The following is a 17,938-nucleotide window of genomic DNA, read 5'->3' as shown; positions in this document are numbered from 1 at the left end:
CCGCCCTCCGCACCCAGCTGAGATCCCGCCCAGAAGGGGCGCCCCTGCCACGGTCAAGGGGATCCCGCTAGGGCTTTTCGAAGGCTTCTGGGCTGGGCCCAGCTGCACCTGGGCTGCTTCCGCCCGGGACGCCACCCCCAGCGACGCCCAAAGAACTTTCCCTGGAGCCCCCGCGGCCTGGCGCGCCCGGGGCACACCCCCACCCTCCCACCACTTTGCCAGCCAGGGCGCCGGCTTCTCAGCGCGATCGCCTGCGGATCCTCGACTCCCGGCTTTTCTGGCTGTCTTGCAAAAGCAGGGCTCCGCCGCGGCTGCAGGACGTTCCCCGAAGGAGAGCTTGAACTTGACCACACAGAACCCCGGTAATGAGTTCGGGAGCTCCCAGACGGGACCCTTGCCCCGCGACGAGCTGACGCCCCCTCGTTGGTCTCGGTAAGGAGCCCACTGTCCTTCTTCGGGTCTCTGGATGCCCACGGGATGGAGTGTTGGGGGTAGCGGTCTGAGTGACGACTCTCGCCACTGCCTGTGAGCCCTGGGTTGAGATGTCGTGGGTACCCCTGACACAAAAGGGAAGCCGAGAGCTCCCCTTTTGGCCGACCGGTCGGGCGTGTGGGGCGGGGTCGGTGGTGCAAGTCCGCTCCTGCTGGGGACTCCACAGGCTGACGAGCCGCGGGTGCGTCGCGGCCACGCTGGAATTGGTGCTGGTGGAGGGAGCTGTAGAGCTTCAAGGGGGCCCTTCCTAGTCCGAGGAGGGCCTCGGGCACTCGTCTCTCCTTTTCTTGTCTGACCCCCATTGCCAGGAGACTTTTGTCGTCCCCAGGTCTGTGGAGGGGCCGCGTCACCGCCGCCTTCAGAAGAGTCAGAGCCGGAGCCGCAGGATGCACGGGGACGCGCCGCCCTCCGCGCCCAGTTCCGCCGGCGCTTCCCCGGCGGCTCCCGGGCGCTGACTCTCCCAGCCTTCTCCGCCCTCCTTGCTTCTCGCGGCGCCAGGAGGCTCCGCAGCTCGGCTCCGGACTCCACCGGGAGCAGCTTCTCTCGCTTTCGCCACGGCGCGGACAGTAAATTAATGCTTCGTGTTTGAGGGGAGGGGGCGGCTTGGCGCTCGGTCACAGCTTTCTCGCCTGGCTGGAGACGGTCACAGTCGACATGGGCTGTTTCTGCGCTGTTCCGGAAGAATTTTACTGCGAAGTTTTGCTCTTGGATGAATCCAAGTTAACTCTCACCACCCAGCAGCAGGGCATCAAGGTAGGCATGATCGGGGGCGCGTTCCCGGGGTCGACAGCAGGGCGGGCGCAGGGGTCCGCGGCTTTGTCTGAGGGCTGTCACGGGTCGAGGCTGGCGGCCGCGTCTCTGCGCTGTGGGAAGGAGAGGCAGATGCCCCCTGCGCTCACACACAGGGTGGACGTGTTACGGTGGGTTAACTTTCAGTTCCTGCATCAAGTACTTCGACGTCGCAGAGGTTACTCCATGCACCAATCCAGCCGCAGCCCACCGTCCTGCAATGGAGACCAAAAGTCTGTCCACCACCGATTTTCTCCCAAAGCTTTTAGGCCCCTCGCAGCTCCGAAAGAGATGCAAAATTGAATGTACAGGCTGCACTTTACCCCAGGGTTGAAGGCATGATTGTCCTTGGTTTTGTTGATTTTTTTTTCTTGATAGCTTTCTTGGAGAAGTAAACTAAACTGGTTCACTCCTTGAAACACATTAACCGGGTTGTTGTGATTGTGTTGTAACTGGGTAAGGCTACGTTTGTACTGAAAATAATTTCCCTTCCCGCGAACGAACCGGTTTAAGTAAATGTCTCACAGTTAAGTAAACGTCTCTCAAAGCTACTCGATAATAACTTTGCTTTTAGTCATTAAAAATGCGATTACTACTATTTACCTACAAAACCCGAACAAACAGGCTGCAGACCTTTCACAGATCCACTTCCTTAATTTTGAAGAGTACCTGACAACCTGAGGATGCGCCTGCGCGCTTGTTTCGCCTATTGCAACAATTGAACTACCTAGAGGAGACCCGAATCCGGAGCGTTTTATTGTTTTGCTTCCCTTTCCCCTTCAGTTTATATCACTGAGGTTTTTTAGATAACGCGGCGGCTGAATCTGGTGAAGGGAAACCTCCCTCCCAACCCCCAATAGAGCCGGCTGGCTGGCTGAAAAATCTAGTTCAGGCTGCCAAGAGCCCTCTCCTCTCAGAAGTTAATCCTGGTGGGGTAGGCCTGGGCATTTCCTTTTGCGAATCCGTTTTAACACAGCTGGATGCGTACTGAAGTAACTGTTCCTGGCTAAAAGTCTCAGCGTTGATGATGCCATTTTTGGTGTACAGCGTTCTCATATCACAGGTGTACTTCTTTTGCAGGAGAAAAGGGTGGAGTGATCTATTAAAGCTATGAGGTTGTTAACCCTTTCTTTAGGAAATTGTTTTGAATATTGTTTCCTCAGTAATTAAAATGAGCAAAATGTAGTCGGATCTCATTTGATATTTTCTTTCAGGACCAATAACACAGGATCTTTTGGGGGAGAGTGTTCATTTTGTATTTTTAACTTTTATGTTCCCAAACATCCCTCTTGGATGCCCACAGAAATCAGGAAAAGAATTTACAAAATGATGTAACCTTCTGTGGTGTACTATGTGAATAAAATAGGCCAAAAAAATCATAAAACATCCTAAATTCTTGATAATACATAGATTCTCTGGTGTGGGAGTGGAAACAATTAGAAAAAGATAAGTGATGATCTGATGCGGAAACAACAAAGAAATCTTTCTGAAGTGCAAAGTCTCAGTTCATCTGGAGTCTAGTCATCTGCAGTGTGAGCTTCCTATTTAATCATAAAAGCCATGCCCCTGTCAGCCGTGGAGCATGTACATTTTTCTGTCAAGAGAGCAGCCAAGACTTGGGATCAAATGGAATAATTTTGTCAAAGAAACATGAATCAAACGTCCTGATCCATAATTATTTTTAATAACCCAGTGGTGCTTATCTTGTTTTACAAATGGGTTGAAAATTGGTGAGTGATTCAAGGGCAACAGCAACTTTATAATACTGTTATCTTGGCTGTATGCCATATAACTAAACAATAATTTAAGTGGGCTTTTGTTGTAAGTAATCATTTCACAACAGGCTTGGTCTCTTTCAGTGTCACAGAAGCATACTATGTTATTTTGATGGCCATGTGTGTAACATAGATATTGTCTGCTAAAGTTAACCACATTATCAGTAACTACCATGCAACCATAAAAATGCATATGTTAAGCACCTTGTGGTATGTACTAAATTAAACATTTGGGTATCTATAAGTGGCATAAGGTATGAAAAAGCAACCTTTTATGTAAACGGTGCTCATACCTTGAATATGTGTATGTCTTTCTGCACATATCTGACTTTAAAAAATTTTTCCTAACCTTCCTATATCATAGATATTAATATTCCATTGTATTAATCAGATAAAATCAGCTCCTACTTTAGTTCATAAATGAAAAAGTAAATAATTACTTCAAAATTAGCCAATAGTTACTATTGTGGTGTTTTACTGTGAGATAATACATTCAATAATTTTGATTATCACTTCATTAAGAACAAAGTTAAGCAGGCAGCATCAATTAGCTAATATTTCCTGAAGTTAACATAGAAAAACAAACAAAAAAAAGAACTTGCTTTTATTGCTTTTATAATAATGAATTATGGATTGGAAGATTAATTGGACTAAAGTACAATAATTATGAGAGAAGCTTTGTAAAACATTTTTTTTCTGTGTGCCATTTTGAAAAACACCATTTGAATCAAAGTACCAGATTACAAATTGAAAAGTTATGAAATAATATTCTACAACTTAAAATTTTTCATTGACTTTGGAGAAAAATTGCTGTTTCTATAGAAAGCATTTTAGCCTGAAGACAATAGTTATATTTTGTATGTTCAGGTGAGTATCATTTAAATGGAAAATGATTTTGTTTTAAAAATAATTTGAAAAATAAGGCACAATATTTTTGTAACCATATTAATAGGTCCTTACATTCTTAACTTGCTTTAGAGGTAACCTCACTTGACAAGCAGGAAGTCTTTTTCATGCAATTCATAGATTGAGTCCTATCCAAGATTTAAATACCCAAGTTTGTATAAACTGAAAGCTATTGGTTGTGTGTTGAGCCCCACAATAGCTTTTAGCTGTTTGTTCTCTGCTGCTATCTCTATTGTTTATTCAAGTAAGAATTTCTGCTATGGTTGGTCTCAGTTTTTTGAGTAATGTTTGGTTTGGGAAACTTTTGCTAGGTCTTTTGTTTTGTGTGCTAGGGGAGGGGAGGTAGAGATCTTTCTTTCTTTTAGAAAGTAGACTTGAATGTGGCTTAAACTAATTTTTGGATTAATTGGTTAGCAAAAGATTTTTCAGGGGAAAAAGTCACAGGTTTGTTTCTAAATTTAACCCTCAGAATTGCTTGCTGTTGCAAATATAAATAGATTAATATTTTCATTTCAAAAAATTTGATCCTCTGAAATGAATACCAAGGTACTCATGATTCCTTTTAGTGTTGACTAAGTTAATGAAACCTAACATGACAGAGAAATTGGAACCCCATTAGCTTTTTAAAGGAATTTATGGAGATACGCAACACAATTTACCCAGTTAAAACATACAATTCACTCATTAACTGTTAAAAAATGTTACCTCTTAATTATCCTGAGATTTCTGAAGGAATACTATAAGTCAGTTTTAATGCTTTGATCAGAAGCTCCCTAATAAACCAGAAAAACAATTATAAGGTGAGAATTTAAAGTATATGTGTCTTACCAAGAATTGTAATTTTCATTTCATTTGAATGGTAATGAAAATGTCTTAGAAGATTGGGGAAGAAAGTGAAGAGCAACAGTTTTTCGTAAATTATATTAAGCATCTATGTGAATACCTGTATCTTTTATTGTTTTTATTTTGCTGTTTCTATAGAAACACATATCTTATAGACTTGGGGACCTTATAAACATTGGTTGAGGCAAGAAATCATATAGTAACATTTCTGGTAATGTAAGCTGAGAATGGTCAGTACATTAGATGGGACTAGGATAGAAAATTCCCTTCTCTACACTGTATCCAGCTTTTCTTGTTTGTTTGTTTTAGTTGTAGATGGACACAATACCTTTGTTTGTTTATTTTTATGTGGTGCCAGGGATCAAACCTAGTGCCTCATGCATGCTAGGCAGGCGCTCCATCACTGTGCTACAACCCTGGCCCCACATCCGGCTTTCTAAGATTCAGATGTGAGATCCGTGTTGTGGTTGCATAAGATGAACTAATATGTAACCCGCCATTATAAGCAGTTTATTTTTATTGGAAAAATACTTTTATCAGCCATAACTTAAATATGATTTAAAAACTAAGAGGGAGAACGTTGTTTTGTTACCTCTAGCAGCTGATGGCCTACCTTCTCCAGGGGCTTATAATGTTCTTGGCTAATGGTGGACCACATTCTTTTGCAGCCCAGTTACGATGTCTGTCTGTTCTTGAATTCTATAATATGAAGCTTGAACTGAGTTTGAACAGAACTTGAATGAATGCAGTGTTTTTGTTGCTTTTGAGCATGGGTGGTAAGGTTAAATCTAAATTGTAGGAATAAAAGTCCAGGCTCTACTTCTTATTGGCTCTGCGGACAGTGGTTTGTTATTTTTATTAGGACACTTACACTCAAGATGGGAATGTAATTTGTCTGTTTGGTCAGATTTTATTTGAGACTGTAGGGCCAGGCAGTTCTTTCCTGTGATAGGTTGTCCTTTCCATTGTGTGATGTGGCTGCATTCTTAGCTACTACCCAGGAGATTCCAATTGCACCTCTTCCCTAGCCATGACAACCAAAAAATGTCCCCATGTGTTGTCCAGTGTCCACTGATGGTCAGTATAACCGTTGGCTGAGAACCAGTGCCAGAGAGCACGTGGCTTCCTTTATTCTTAACGTTTTTGGTACTTAGTTTTCTGCAGGATGCAGGGTAACCTTGAGATGTCTTCTGTTCCCTCCCTCTCCTTGGGAGTGGTGAGTTGTTTATCTTTTATTCAGTGAAAACAATATGATTTTCTGTGTCTTTTAATTGCTCATTTTTATAGTGGGAGCAATATAATGGGAAAAAATAAAAGCCTATGTCCTGAAATCAGACCTCCTGGTTTTAAATTTTGTCTCCACTAATACTTACTAACTGTGGGGCCATCATGAAAGATACTTATCTTTTCTGAGTCTCAGTTTCACCATGTGTAAAATGGGTACAAATCAGAGTACTCACTTCACACATCCTTCCATGTGGTGAGCACCCGGAAAATGTTATCTATCCTTTTCCTCCTCTCCTATCCCTTTTTTTTAAAAAATATTTTTTCGTTGTAAATGGATCTTTCATTTCATTTATTTATTTATATGCGGTGCTGAGGATCCAACCCAGGGTCTCATACATGCCAGGCAAGTGCTGTACCAATGAGCCATAACTTCAACTCTTCTCCTACTCTTTTTTGAAATGACTTATTCTTGTCTAAAATTGGGACTTTATTGTTTGACTCAGCACCCTACCTGATTGATTTAGCCCTGCCTGACTAAATGACTTGCTCTCTTGTCATGCAGAACCGATCAGTCTCCCAAACATTCCATACTTCCTTGAGACTGTGCATGGGATTTCTGCTGATTGGTGTACCCTTTGGCCTTTCCTTGAACATATCCTCACTCATCTGAACCATCCTTTAAGACTTGAATAAAGTGCCTCATCTGCCCAGAGGTCTTCAGCTGAGCTTGTGACCAGGCAGAATTAAGTGCTCATCCATGCCTCTCACACATCCCTCACACAGCACCTGTCATGACATGAGCATTATTGCTGGGCTCTGTCTCCACCAGCAGCTGATGAGCCCCTAGCTGTGATTCCAGCAGCTTGAGCCACATGCCTCATGTAATAGATGCTTGTTAACTACAATTCAAATAGAGGAATGAATGGAGTGTTACAGTTGGAATAGGCCACATTGAAAATCTTTAATAGGATAATGAGGTTCCTTTGCCACTTTATTTTTACTAGAAAAGACCTCCCAAAAAGTGATTCTCACTGAAAAATATATTTTGCCAAGATACTTGAATTTTATGTTGATAACGTATAGAAAATGAGATGGTGCCGTGGACTGACTACATGCAGCACACTGAAGAGCTAACTAGCAGCTGTTTTAGAAAACAGACACTGTTTTTGTCTTGTAGGGGTAACTTCAAGTCTTTTTATTTTAATGTAACTTTCTCCTTTCAATTTGAGTCTTTGGGAAGAAGTGCACATTTCATGAATAGGTAATAGAGCCTCATACTTTAATTACTTTTTCCCCTCCTGATCTCCTGTTCTTTAAACTTTGCGAACAGTGTTAGTTGGGCTCACACAATCTGGAGCCACTACAGTAATTTTATTTTTTATTTATTTTTGTGGTGCTGTGAATTGAATCAAGGGCTTGGCCCACTAAGCAATCACTCTACCACTGAGCTATGTCTCCAGCCCCACTGCTATAATTTTTAATGTTCCTATTTTATCTATTTTACTTTTGAAACTACATAAACGAATCTGACATTCATCTAAGGCTTAATAGAAAAGGCAGAGTGATAAGTTAAATATTGGGGTTTTTATGAAAAATTATGTTTTCCATTCCAACAGGAAGTGCATTTGTCTGCAGGCCTGTTACAAACATGACTGTGCGCTTCATACCTCTCTGAGATTGACTGCTTTGGCTGAGCCCTCTGACATTTAGCCCCATGTAAGGCTTATACACTTCACTCCAGGTCAGCCTGCTTTGGTTGCAGTGACTTGCCCTTTGCTTCTGCACCATGAATTTTGTTCTTAAGTCTTGTATATTAAGATTAAGCAGGCACCTGTTATCACATGTGGTAGGCCGTAGACTAGGTGTGCTAAGTTCAGGAACCAGTTTACTGTGTGACTCAAAGAGCTTGTAACTACAATTTGGAGAGTATACCATTCTTAAAAATGTGGATCACATTCCTGTGCCTCCTGAGCCTTGTATGTATTTCCTGTTTGTTTTCTTTTTTAAGTGAACCAGCATTCTTCTTAAGTGCTGCTGCCTATTGTTAGTCCCTTTCTCTGTTACTAAACATTCTTGGGAAAAAAATCCCCAAGGGCTGAAATGGCTTCTCTGGGGGATCTCTTAAGAATCAGCTCAAGACTTGAAAGGGCTGGTTATGCTTCCAAAGGGGTGAGGAGTTTGTTTCCTAGCAGAGGAGATTGACAGGCCCAGAGGAAATTAGAACAAGAGAGATGGGGCAGGCAGGGAGAACCAGGGAGTGCCTTGTGGGACTGCTGAGTGTTAGCCTGTAGGGACAATAGCAGAAAGGTCAGATGGCAAGGGAGGATCAGCAGGCCCCCGAAAACCAAACACTGCAGTATATTGTTTAGAAATGACACATTTTGAGCTCTGGAATGGCTCTGAGTTTCCAGCTTTGTGGGGATGGTGCTCCAGAAGGTGGCTAGGAAGTGCTTTGTTTAGAGTACAGCTTTCCACAGTGACTGGCAGGAACAAGGCTCAGGTTTCTGAGCTAGCCACAGAGGCCATTTGCATGGATAAACTATTCAGTTCCCATCTTGTCCTTCATTCAGATCTGAATTTGAGAAGCAGTTTTGAGCCTCTGCTGTCTTAAATGTCACTTGTCAGATTTGGTTTTTCTCCCCCATCCTCACTGCTCCCAACAGCATCTTATGGCCTTCACTTCACACTTCACATCAGAACAAGCCCCCTAATTGGGGTGCTGTGTGGTCTCCTTCAACCCCTCCCCCACTGTGTTCAAGTCCTGGTCTACCACATAATTACTGGCTTTGTGATTGATTGGACAAATGATTTTTCTTTTCTCAGTTTCCTCATCTGTAAGTTGAGGGACATGATATCTTTCCCAGGATTAGGTGTGAGAATTTGAAAAAAGAATTTTGGGATAAAAAATGCTCAATAAATGGTCACTGCTAATATACATGATCTATTATTTTCAAGTATAATTGGTTTTCAGTTACAATTTGGAAATTCTAATCCCCCCAACTCTGCCCAAGTACTTTCTGAGGGGTGTGAGTGGTTGACTGGATAATCACAGATACTAATGACTTGTTAGATCTCAGTGTTTCAAGGAGAAATAGTGTCATCTTCTAGCTGTACATCTACTCACGTTGCTTTAGCAACGACTGGAGTGTGGAAACTGCATCTCTACTCTTACACATCTAAGCCATATCCTTAGCCCCATTGCCTTCTTATTATCTGGCCTGTATTTTTGACTCTCTCCTAGGCACCACAGTGGATGGCCCCCTTCAGACCACCTCCTCTTTCTGTGCTCCTGACTTGGGTGAATGATACCATATTCTGTCCTTATCAGTTAAGATGCTTTAGATTCCACTGTCAGCTGCTTCAACGTGATGAAGCTTATTAGCTCACCTATAGGAATCTGGGGGCAAGGAGAGAAGGCTCAGGGTAGGTCAGTGACACTGTGGTCCCTGCTTCTCCTCATCTCTTCTTTCCTCTGCATCTGGAGAGTCAGTATTGTCACAGGCTGTAGCAGATGGTTCAGTGGTTCTTTAGATGAGGAGATGATGTTTGTGTACAGTGATGTTCTAGTTAGGAATATAGACAGTCTCTTTGCTAGGAGAGAAATGGCTTTCTCCATAAGTTCTGCAACAGACTTTCCCATGTGTCTTTTAGTCAGAATGAGTCTTGTGACCATTCTTGAGTCAAGATGGCAAAGAATCTTCCTGGGAACTGGATAGAGCTGGGATTAGTGGCTAAGGCTAGTGGCTGCACAGGAGAGGAACTGAGTCAGGAAGGAAGAAGGGGAATTGTGGATGCTGTGGCCACCAACGGTGTGCTTTCTACTTCTTGGGCCAGGATTCTTAAATTTCTACATCCTTCCAGGTCTTGGAGTTCCTGTTTCAAATATCTTCCAAATTTATTGCCTCTCCCCTTTTCTCATTACTATTGCCTTGATTCAGGCCCTTCTGGGTTCTGAACAGTTCAGAACTGAACAGTTCACAGTACCCTTCTAATCCCTGCCCCTGCTACTGTTGTTAATTCCATGTGACGGCATCTAGGGTGGTCTTTCTGGCCCCCTGTGTGGAATACTGCAAAGGCTAGTCTGTGTCTTAAGTTTAAATTCCTAGCAAAGCAGCAGCTCTTGGGGCCCTTCATATCCAGGCACCCTCATCCTTTCTGTTTTTTCTTGCCACCACTTCCTCATGCCTGGCTTGCTGTCCTGCCAAACTCAGCTTCCAAGTCTTTGCATTCTCCACATTCCTTCTCACTCCCGTCTTTTCTGCGTGGAAAGCTACAGCCCACCTCATCTTGTCTGAGTGAGGTACTAGCCCTCACCAAGCAGTGTAGTGCTTAGGTGTCATATTTTCTGAAGACTTCTTCATGGTGGAGAGCTGGAGATGCCCTCTTCTGACCCTGCATCTCACTGCCGAGGTGTCTGTACTTTCCTGACCATCTCTCCCTGGAAGGAACATAAGTTGGGTGAAGAAGGCATAGACTTCTTCTGGCTTAAGCTGCGGTCCATTTGTTAGTGCTGTCATCATGACCAGGTCACCTTCTTTAAGTGTGCTTCTTCATCTGTAAAATTAGGATAATGCTCTCCACCTTATCCTGAGATGCTATACGTGAAACCTTTAGCTCTGTGCCTACTGTGTGGTAGCTGGTGTTATTAGGAATGGAAAGCCTGGGTTGGGGGGAAACTAGATCTTTTCTGTGGGATTCCCAATCAAGTTCAGTTCCTAAGGAGTAGTAGACATCAATGAGTTGATGTTGAGTGGATGACTTAATAAATGCACCTCTTTGTGGACATAAGTTAGTATATCTGTGAAAAGAAAAAAAAAAACTCTTTTCACTGTTTAGTTTTTCTGGTACAAATATTATACCTGTTTGGCTCCTTAATTTCTTATTTAATTTTTAAAAGCAGCTTTATTGGGATGTAAATCACATACCACACAATTCACCCATTTTTAGTGTACAGTTTGATGTTTTTTCCATATATTTGGAGCTAGCAACCATCACAATAAATTTTCATATATTTTCATCACTCTGAAAAGAAATCTTATACCCATTAGTAGTCACTCTCTGTCTTTCCAACCCCCCCCCACCTCTACTATTGCTAGGCTACTACTAATCTTTGTCTATAGATTTGCATGTTTTGGATATTTCATATAAATGGATTCACATAATACGTGGTCTTTTGTGACTAGCTTTCACTTAACATAATGTTTTCAAGATACATTCACTGTATAGCAGGTGTCAGTACTTTATATCTTTTTATTGCTGAGTAGAATTCCATTGTATGTATATATGCACTCTGAAGATTCACTGTTGCTGTGAAGATTCATGTACAAGTTTTGGTGAGGATGTATGTCTTAATTTCTCTTGTGTATATACCCAGGTGTGGAGGTTTACTATTATATGGAAGTGCCAAACTGTTTTCCACAGTAGCTGCATCATTTATCATTCTTTCTAGCAATGTAAGGGTTCTGCTTTCTCCATGTTTTTCGCCAACCCTTTTTGTAATTTTCTTTTTCCAGTGGGATTCTGTGGGATGTAAAGTAGTATCTTAGTGCTGTTTTGATTTGCATTTCCCCTTGATGATTAATAAGTTGAGCATTTTATGTCCTTATTGGCTATTTGCATATCTTTAGAGTAGTGTTGATTGAGATTTGTTGCCAATATTTTTTTCCTGGTGCTGGGGATCAAACAGAGGGCCTTATGTATACTAGGCAAGCCATCTCCCTCTGAGCTACACCCTCAACCGTCTTTGCCAATTTTTAAAATTGGGTTATTTGTTTTCTACTCATTGAATTTCTTACAATATATTCTGTATACAAGTCTCTCATCAGATATTTGATTTGAAAATATTTTCTCCCATTCTGTGAGTTGTCTTTTTACTTTCTTGATGGTATTGTTTTCAAGTATAAAGAATTTTAATTTTGGTGAAAGTACAGTTTATGTTTTCTTTTGTTACTTTTGCTGTTGGTATTATAGTTGAGAAACCATTGCTTAACTCAAAGCATGAAGATTTATTCCTGTGTTTTCTTTTTAAAAAATATTTTTTTGGTTGTAGATGGACATAATATGTATATTTTATTTTTATGTGGTGCTGAGGATCCAACCCAGCGTTTCACACAGGCAAGTTGAACACTCTACCGCTGAGCTATAACCCCAGCCCCTGTGTTTTCTTTTAATAGTTTTGTAACCTAAGGTCTTACATTTAGGTTTATGATCCATTCTTTTTTACTTTTGTATAAGGTTATCCAGTTGTCCTAGCATCATTGTTGAAAAAACTGGTTTTTTTTTTTTCCCCCAGTGAGTTGTCTAGGCACCCTTAGGGAAAAAAAATCAATTCACAATAAATGTGAGATTTACTTTTTATACTTTCAATTCTGTTCATTAGTCTATATGACTCTGTATGGATCTTGTTAATTTTTACTAATTCCTTGGTAAGTTTAGTAATTCAGCAGAGAAAACACTCCTAGTTAAAAACGTTTAATATTTTGAGAAATTTTTCCTTAAACTTCCTGGGTATGGTGACATTGTTTTACCCACTGTTAAATCCCCAAGAACCTAGAAGAATGCTAGGCACATAGTGGTGCTCAGTATGTATTTGTCAGAGGACTGATTGAAGGATTGTTTTAGTCATGCTGCTGCTATTGCTTTTGTAACTTGAAACTGTGATTGAATATTTAGATTTCTAAAACTTTCCTGTACAAGCTTTGAGTGTTGCTATTCATGTTCTGTAAGGGATCTGCCTTTGATTCTTTCTGTAAATCACTTGGTGGAGGACTGAAAAAGGGTATTTGCATATGTTTTGTGAATAACTTTTCTTTGGTAGTTTTGATAAGTGAAGATGCTAGAAAGTTAATATCACTTAAATATGTATGTGGTTTGTCTCTATTACCTTGAAATACATTGAGAAATTGTTCTGAGCAGGGTGATGTGTGCTGTTTTTCTCCTCCCTAGAAAAAAATAATACAGGTGGCTAGAAGACCACTTTTGAACATACACACCCTCCCCCATCACTTTCAACCCCAAACTTCAGGGATTTCAGCAGGATTGTAGGTTAATGTCTTGGGAGCAGCTGTGGCTTTATGGAATTGGACTAAGATCCCCTATGACTGAGGGAAATTGTAGCAAATCTGAGTGGTATTAAAACTGGCATAATGTAAGCTTTTCAGTCTTGTCTGGATTGCACACTTTCAAAGTCCGTAGTATTCAAACACTTGAAAAATCCCAATAGATATGCAAGATACAGCAGCTCTCTTTGTGAAGAGAATTTCAAACATCTAGTGTAAATAATGCCATAGCATCACAAAATCTTTCACACAAATTCGTTTCCTCTCATCACTGCTTTTTTTTCTGTGAGCCATTCATTCTTTTGGCCAGTAGGGCAAGGGTTTGTTTGGTCCTTGGTACTAAACCTGTGCGTGGTCACGTACCCTCAGTTAATTTAGCCCCATGATGCTCCCTCAAAAAGCAGCAGACAGCTGGGGTGAGAGTGTGGAAGAGGTGATGTAAATTACAGCTGGCTGGCTGGATTTCACTTACAGTGGAAAGTTCGATCTGGTATAGGCATTAAAATCATCTAATTCAGCAAACCCCACCCCTACCCCCTACCCACCCAATTCTGCACTTGGGCCTAGAGATCCTTGTCTCCACCCAGTTCTTTTTGTTTCTTTCTTTCTTTCTTTTTGTACGAAGGATTGAACCTGGGGGTGCTTAACCACTGAGCAATATCCCCAGCCTTTTTTTTGGACAGGACCTCACTAGGTTGCTCACAGTCTTGCCAAATTGCTGAGGCTTCCTTTGAACTTGTGATCCTCCTGCCTCCGCCTCCCCAAACCCTCCCAAACCGCTGGGATTACAGGTGTGCACCACTGCACTTGACTTGCCCCATTCTTTTCTCATTGTTGACCCACCCACACTTTCTTTTCTTCTTCATAACTTGGAAGGAAGGCAAGGGAAGGAAGAAAGGATTGAGAGTTGGTTGTGGTGGCAGAGTTCCTGTCTTCTCCCATGCTCCCAGCCTCTCCCTGTGGTTTGTTTTGTTCCCTCTCTGCCACTTCTCTAAATCTAAGTCTTTCTGTGGTTTATCCTGATTATCTTCTGCTGTCTGGGCATTTGCATTTGTGGAACTCTTCCTGGATAGGACATTTAAAAATAAAATACGAGATTGCTTATGTGGAATTTCTTTTCAGAATGATAGTTATTGCAATTTTTTTGGCTATTTTGAAAATGTTTATATAAAAGGTCTAGAATAACTAATGTAATGGCATGGTTTTAGGACTTGGATCACTCTGACTTTTTCCTTGGTCTTTATTTTGTAAATTTTTTACTCTGGGTTCCTGCAGCTTCGTGCTGACACTCTCTCTCTCCAGGAAAGAAAATTAAAAACTGATTAGTGACCCATTTTATCGTCTGGAGGAGGGTGAAGAAAAGAGAGGGGAAGGTAAAATTGTTCTTTCATTGAAAGGTTCAGATGGGCCAATCATCAGGAGGCTAATAGATCTTTTCCCCTGATAAAGATTATTTCGATTATTTCATGCTTCTGCTGCTGTTTACAAGGGCACTTGGAGGATATGCAAATTTTCCAGAATTCCTCAGAGAGCCTGCTTCTATTTGCTTTCTGACACTGTTCTTACATCATGTTCTGAAATAATTTTTTGAAGGTAATAGATTTTGAGTGTGAAGGTATATAGGGATGTGAACCAGTGCTGTGTGTCTGTGATTGTAGGTATGCATTTGTGAACTCAGTTGCATAAGAATTTATTCAGAGCTTATTGTATACCAGCTAGCATCAGGATTTCTGGGTGGGAATAATGAAATAGAAGGAGGGCTCTTGTTCATTGGTTTAACATATAGGTAGACAAATGTTTGCTTATAAAACAACAAAGGATGATATATACTCAAGTATTGGGTTATGTGGTGGAGATTCTATTATGTACAGGAATTCCTATAGGAAATTGTTTCTGATATACCAAGATAAGGATAACCAAGAAAGTTGTATTATAAAAAATGAAAGTAGGTTCACAGTGTCTTCTCTGAAACTCTTGGGGCCAATGTGTTTCAAGGGCCAACATTTTTCAGGTTCTAGTAAGGTATCTGGTATATATTTTAGTAACCTTCCCAGCCAGGTCTATAGCAGTACCTCATAAACCCAAAACATTAATATTTTTTTCAATCTAACATCTGTATATTTGCAATAAGTGGGGGTAAGTGAGACTATAAGAAGCTTTATTGCAATTTATAACAGATAATAACTATCAATTATCTGTTGCTATGTAGTAAATTATGGCTATGTGGCAAATTATAAAGAACCAGTGTTTATCAACTACAGTTTCTGTGAGTCAGGAATCCAGGAGCAACTTAGATGGATGATCTGGTTCATATATTGGCAGGCCTCAGTTTCCCAGTGGCCATCAATGGAAAGTCTCTGTTCCTCGCTACATGAGCCTCCCTGTAGGCTTCTGAGCATCCTTGCAGCATGGCACTTATCTTCCTTCAAAAAAGGGGTGGGGCAGGAGGAGACAGACAAACAGAGAGACAGAGTCTCAAGCCTTAACATGGAAACTACAGTCTTTTTATCCTGTTACTTGTGATAGGTTTTGCTGGTCTTGTCAACCAACCTCATGTAGGTGGGAACTATAAAAGGATTTGAAGACTAGGAAGCGGGGAATCACTGAGCGCCATCTTGATAATGGATTACTGTAGTCCTCAAATAAGTCTGGCATTAAATTTAAGATAAAGCTTTTAGTTTTCATATCTTCTTGGATTTTAGATTGTGGAGAAGTGATTATGGATATATATAGACTTTGGTTTCCTGAAAATGTTGACATGTGAGATTGGTCTGTGTCTCTGAAGGCTGTCCAAGATGGAGAGGCAATGGGAACATAAGAGAAATGGGTTTGATCCAGAAGACAAGGAGTGTCTGGGCAATGTGCAGACTAGTCATCTCCTGTGTGCCATGCCCTGCATATGATGCTGGTGATAGATAATTTTTAATGCCCTGGAGTTTAAATTTAAAATTATGCTTCAAGTAATAATCAGTGTATGATGAAAATATTTTTACTGAGAGTCTACAGTAGAAAAGGCAGCCTGTACAGTGGGAGAAGAAGAAAGTCTCGACTCTGGATTTCTTTTCCAGTGCCTTCATTTCCTACCTTGAGAAAGTCATTTAGTGTGTTGAAATCTTAGCTATTCCATTTGTAAAATTAAATGGACATTAATAGTATCCCAGTATTATCATAGGCATAGGGAGACTCAAAGGAGATAATGGCAGAAAAACTATTTAAAAAATTTCAAGTGCTGTAGAGTGTTAATAATTACCTTGTGGGGCTGTCATTTTCTCACTAGTGACCTTTGGCAAGTTATTTAACTCTGCCTGAGTTTCTATCAGATAAATGAAGTTAATAATAACATCTACCTCATATGTTGTTATGAGGGTTGAATGAAATAATTCATGTAAGAACTCAGTATAGTGGCTAGCACATGATGGTATGATAATTACCAAAATAATAAAAGTTAGCTGCTATTGTTTTGCAGACATATAGTGCTAAACCTAAAGGGATTTTTAAAAAAGTGAAATCATGACTTGGAATATCTTTGATAGTTCTAAGCAATGAGGAAAGTACAGTTAAAAGGCATTTTATGATTTGCATCTGCATTTGCTGATTAGACAACTGATTTCTTACTTAGGTGCAGTGGTGCATGCCTATAATCCCAGCCATGTTGGAGGCTGAGGCAGGAGGATCTTAAGTTTGAGGCCAGGGTTACTTAGTGAGATGCCTAGTGTCTCAAAACAAAAATAGGGCTAGGAGTGTAGCTTAGAGATACAGTGCAATGCCCAGTACCTCAGGTGCAGGGTGGGGGAAGAAGAGAATGATTTATTGGAATGAACAGAATTTAAAACTGCTACCAGCTTCTTCCCTCCTTTTTTTCTTTTTCTTTTTGATATTGACCTCTGTGTACAGCTTTTCAAATGTTTGACGGTCATAGCTGAAAGTAAATCTCTTTGTATTTCTGATAGGATAGTATTGGAGAATGGATGGGTCAGCTTGCCTGCTCAAACACAAAATTATCAGTGTAGATAACTGTGATCACTTGATAAAGATAGGTTCTCAAATCTAAGCTTCATTTTTTGAAACACATCAGGCTTTACTAGTGAATATTCCTTGTAGAAATAAATTATCAGTCAAAAAAGAAGACACAGTTTTTGATTATTTTGTTAATGATTTAGCCTTTGTAGTAATTTGAACTCTGTCCTTTTTTTTGGGGGGGGGACATTTAAAAATGTTGATAAGTCATTGTTTTCTAGAACCTTTGTCCAAAAATCCCTAGATAATTTGGACTGCCTTCAAGCTATTACATGAACCCAGGAGAACAGGTTGTAACAGGGTCATAGAAACATCTGTATTGACACAGGCATGATGGCCACTTCCAAGGAAGCCAGACCCTAGACTGGTGGATCAATCCCTAATCCCCTAGGTCACACATTTCCTTTGTGAATGGTGGTGAAGAAACTTGGAGCCCCTTGTATAATTTCAGGTTAAAAAAATAAAAACAAACAAAAAGAGTTGTTTTCCCACTAGAAAGTGCCTCCCCCCGCCCCCAATGAGCCACAGGGAAAAAGATAAGTGACCCAACATTTAAATGCCATATTTAATATTTGGGTCAGTTGTGTTTAAGAGTAAACATTATGACTAACTGCTCTCTAGGAAACCCTTTATCTTCCTCTTAAATATTGTCTTCAGCAGATGAGTGGTATTTATGTCATGAAACATTTAAGGTATGAAAACCAGAGCTACTGAAAACAGGTGTGTATATTCAACACAGTGTACTTTGCTTTACTAAAACAAACAAACAAAACCCCTGTATTTTTGAAAACTTTCATTATAAATTGATTTAGCTTTAAAATGCTCCCCATG

At 40.8% G+C, this 17,938-nt stretch overlaps 1 protein-coding gene across 1 annotated transcript in view; it reads left to right on the top strand.

The window, feature by feature from the left end:
* Positions 1-273: 273 nt before the first annotated feature.
* The window catches only part of Epb41l4a (erythrocyte membrane protein band 4.1 like 4A), a 233,608-nt gene continuing 215,943 nt past the window's right edge, over positions 274-17,938 (top strand). Inside the window, exons 1-2 of the mRNA XM_015484299.2 lie at positions 274-432; positions 821-1,245. Of these exons, the coding sequence (XP_015339785.1) occupies positions 1,147-1,245 (99 nt within the window). The 5' untranslated portion in view covers positions 274-432; positions 821-1,146. The remainder of the gene's footprint in view (positions 433-820; positions 1,246-17,938) is intronic.

Source organism: Marmota marmota, unplaced genomic scaffold, assembly GCF_001458135.2.
Source record: "Marmota marmota marmota unplaced genomic scaffold, marMar, whole genome shotgun sequence".
Classification (NCBI taxonomy): domain Eukaryota; kingdom Metazoa; phylum Chordata; class Mammalia; order Rodentia; family Sciuridae; genus Marmota; species Marmota marmota.
Note: the sequence above shows the minus strand (reverse complement) of the source record. Positions and strands in the feature narration are given on the sequence as shown.